General features: G+C 44.5%; 1 protein-coding gene across 1 annotated transcript; it reads right to left on the bottom strand.

Moving 5' to 3' along the window:
* Window positions 1-52: 52 nt before the first annotated feature.
* SARC_15544 (hypothetical protein) lies at window positions 53-1,387 on the bottom strand (the record flags this gene model as incomplete). The annotated part of the gene is made up of 3 exons (XM_014290337.1): window positions 53-146; window positions 638-750; window positions 1,259-1,387. Coding segments are annotated over 3 exons (336 nt in total), but the record flags the coding sequence as incomplete, so codon positions are not given.
* Between the last annotated feature and the right edge of the window lie 309 nt (window positions 1,388-1,696).

Below are 1,696 nucleotides of genomic sequence, written 5' to 3'. Positions count from 1 at the left end.
GTTCACAACTACACTCACCTTCTCTAGCTACCTATTTCATCACTACACTCACCTTCTCCAGCTTGAGCAGTGCCGCTAGTCTGTCTTCGCACAATTTTTCCAGCTCGAATATGTCCCCGATATTGACATGGGCCGATATAACCTCACTGTACGAAAGCCGTAGAGGTGAAAAACAAACTATCAATAAGCGTCTGTTGGAGGCACCCGTGGCTGTTTAATGTACACCTCTGGTACATGTTCAGGAGGAGATTGGGTTCATGCGCCTTGCACCAAACCTCGGACTGAGTGGGAGAGAGCATTCCGAACTATCCATGAACAAGTAGGGACGAGTCATGGTGCGTGCTATGTTCTTATAAAAAGGAAGCTGAACAGAGAAGATGACTACAGAACGCGTTGCGCCGCTGTGAGATCAAACAACGTGAACGACGACGAGGGGGCTCTTATATTCGCACAGCATGTACGAGACTGTGATAGCACACGTGCCCAGCCTAAGACATGCCTGTACCCCATGGCTGACTGATAAAAGGACCATTTTAGCACAGCTACAGATGGGGCTCTGACGTACACATACGACTCGCGAGCGTGATAGGCGCGGGTTGTATTCAGCACGACTGCTCGTGCTGTGTGTACCACCTACCCTGGAGCAATGTCGTCCATCGCAGCGGCCAAGGCCTGACTGGTTTGCAGGTGCTTGGGCAGATTGCGCACCATCACACTGTACATCTTAGGCTCAGTCCCCCGCAGGAATCGCTGTAGTAGACAATTAATAAAGAACGGTCAATCTATGGGGCGTGACGTGCAACCACGCTACTGTACGTCAGGTGTCACGTAATTCGCATGCAGCGCTTGTCATGCACACAAGTCCTTCACGGCCGGTTTAGTATGGCAAGAGAGCTCGACAGTCCACTAGCATGCGTTAAGGGGGGAGTGCCCAGAGTATGAACTTAATCGACAGCCTTTCACGAACTGTCCCACGTGAACGTTCTGCGGTGTTTGATGGGAATCAGACAACTGCACAGATAAAAGAGAGGAGCACGAAGTTGCAATTATGGACATTGACAGACAGGCGCAATACAAGTGCCACACGCTTGAGAAATGAGCTTCGCCATGCTCGTATGGATGCTAAATATTCGATTCACCTATACCACGCGTATGCCATATGCCACAAACTTCACACCACCGTGTGCAAGAGTGGGTAGGCAAATAAAATAAGATACACGTCTATGCATACTATCACCCACGCCGCACAGCAACACACCTGTCGCATGCTGACAAACCATATGTAGGTCTGCCTGGTGGCGTAGAATACACCAAACGTAAACAGATACATTCCAATGGCATGGAATACCAGCAGATGCTTGTCATCATCTCCGTTGATATTCGACATACTGAAGGACTCGATACCTTCACCCTTACCGTGCCCAATCTGTGCAAAATAGAGGCCAGGAATTGAGTCGATATATTCAGGCTTGACATGGAATAGGTTTATAGATAGATGATTATGAAAATAGGTATATAGATAGATGAATATAAAAATAGATATATAGATATACATATATATACATACATTTATATATATATGTATATATATATATATATATATATATATATATATATATTTATATATATATATATATATATATATATATATATATATATACATATATATTATATATATATATATATATATGCGTGC

This window comes from Sphaeroforma arctica, assembly GCF_001186125.1.
Source record: "Sphaeroforma arctica JP610 unplaced genomic scaffold supercont1.6284, whole genome shotgun sequence".
In the NCBI taxonomy this organism is placed as follows: Eukaryota; class Ichthyosporea; order Ichthyophonida; genus Sphaeroforma; species Sphaeroforma arctica.
This window is presented reverse-complemented; position numbering and strand designations above follow the sequence as displayed.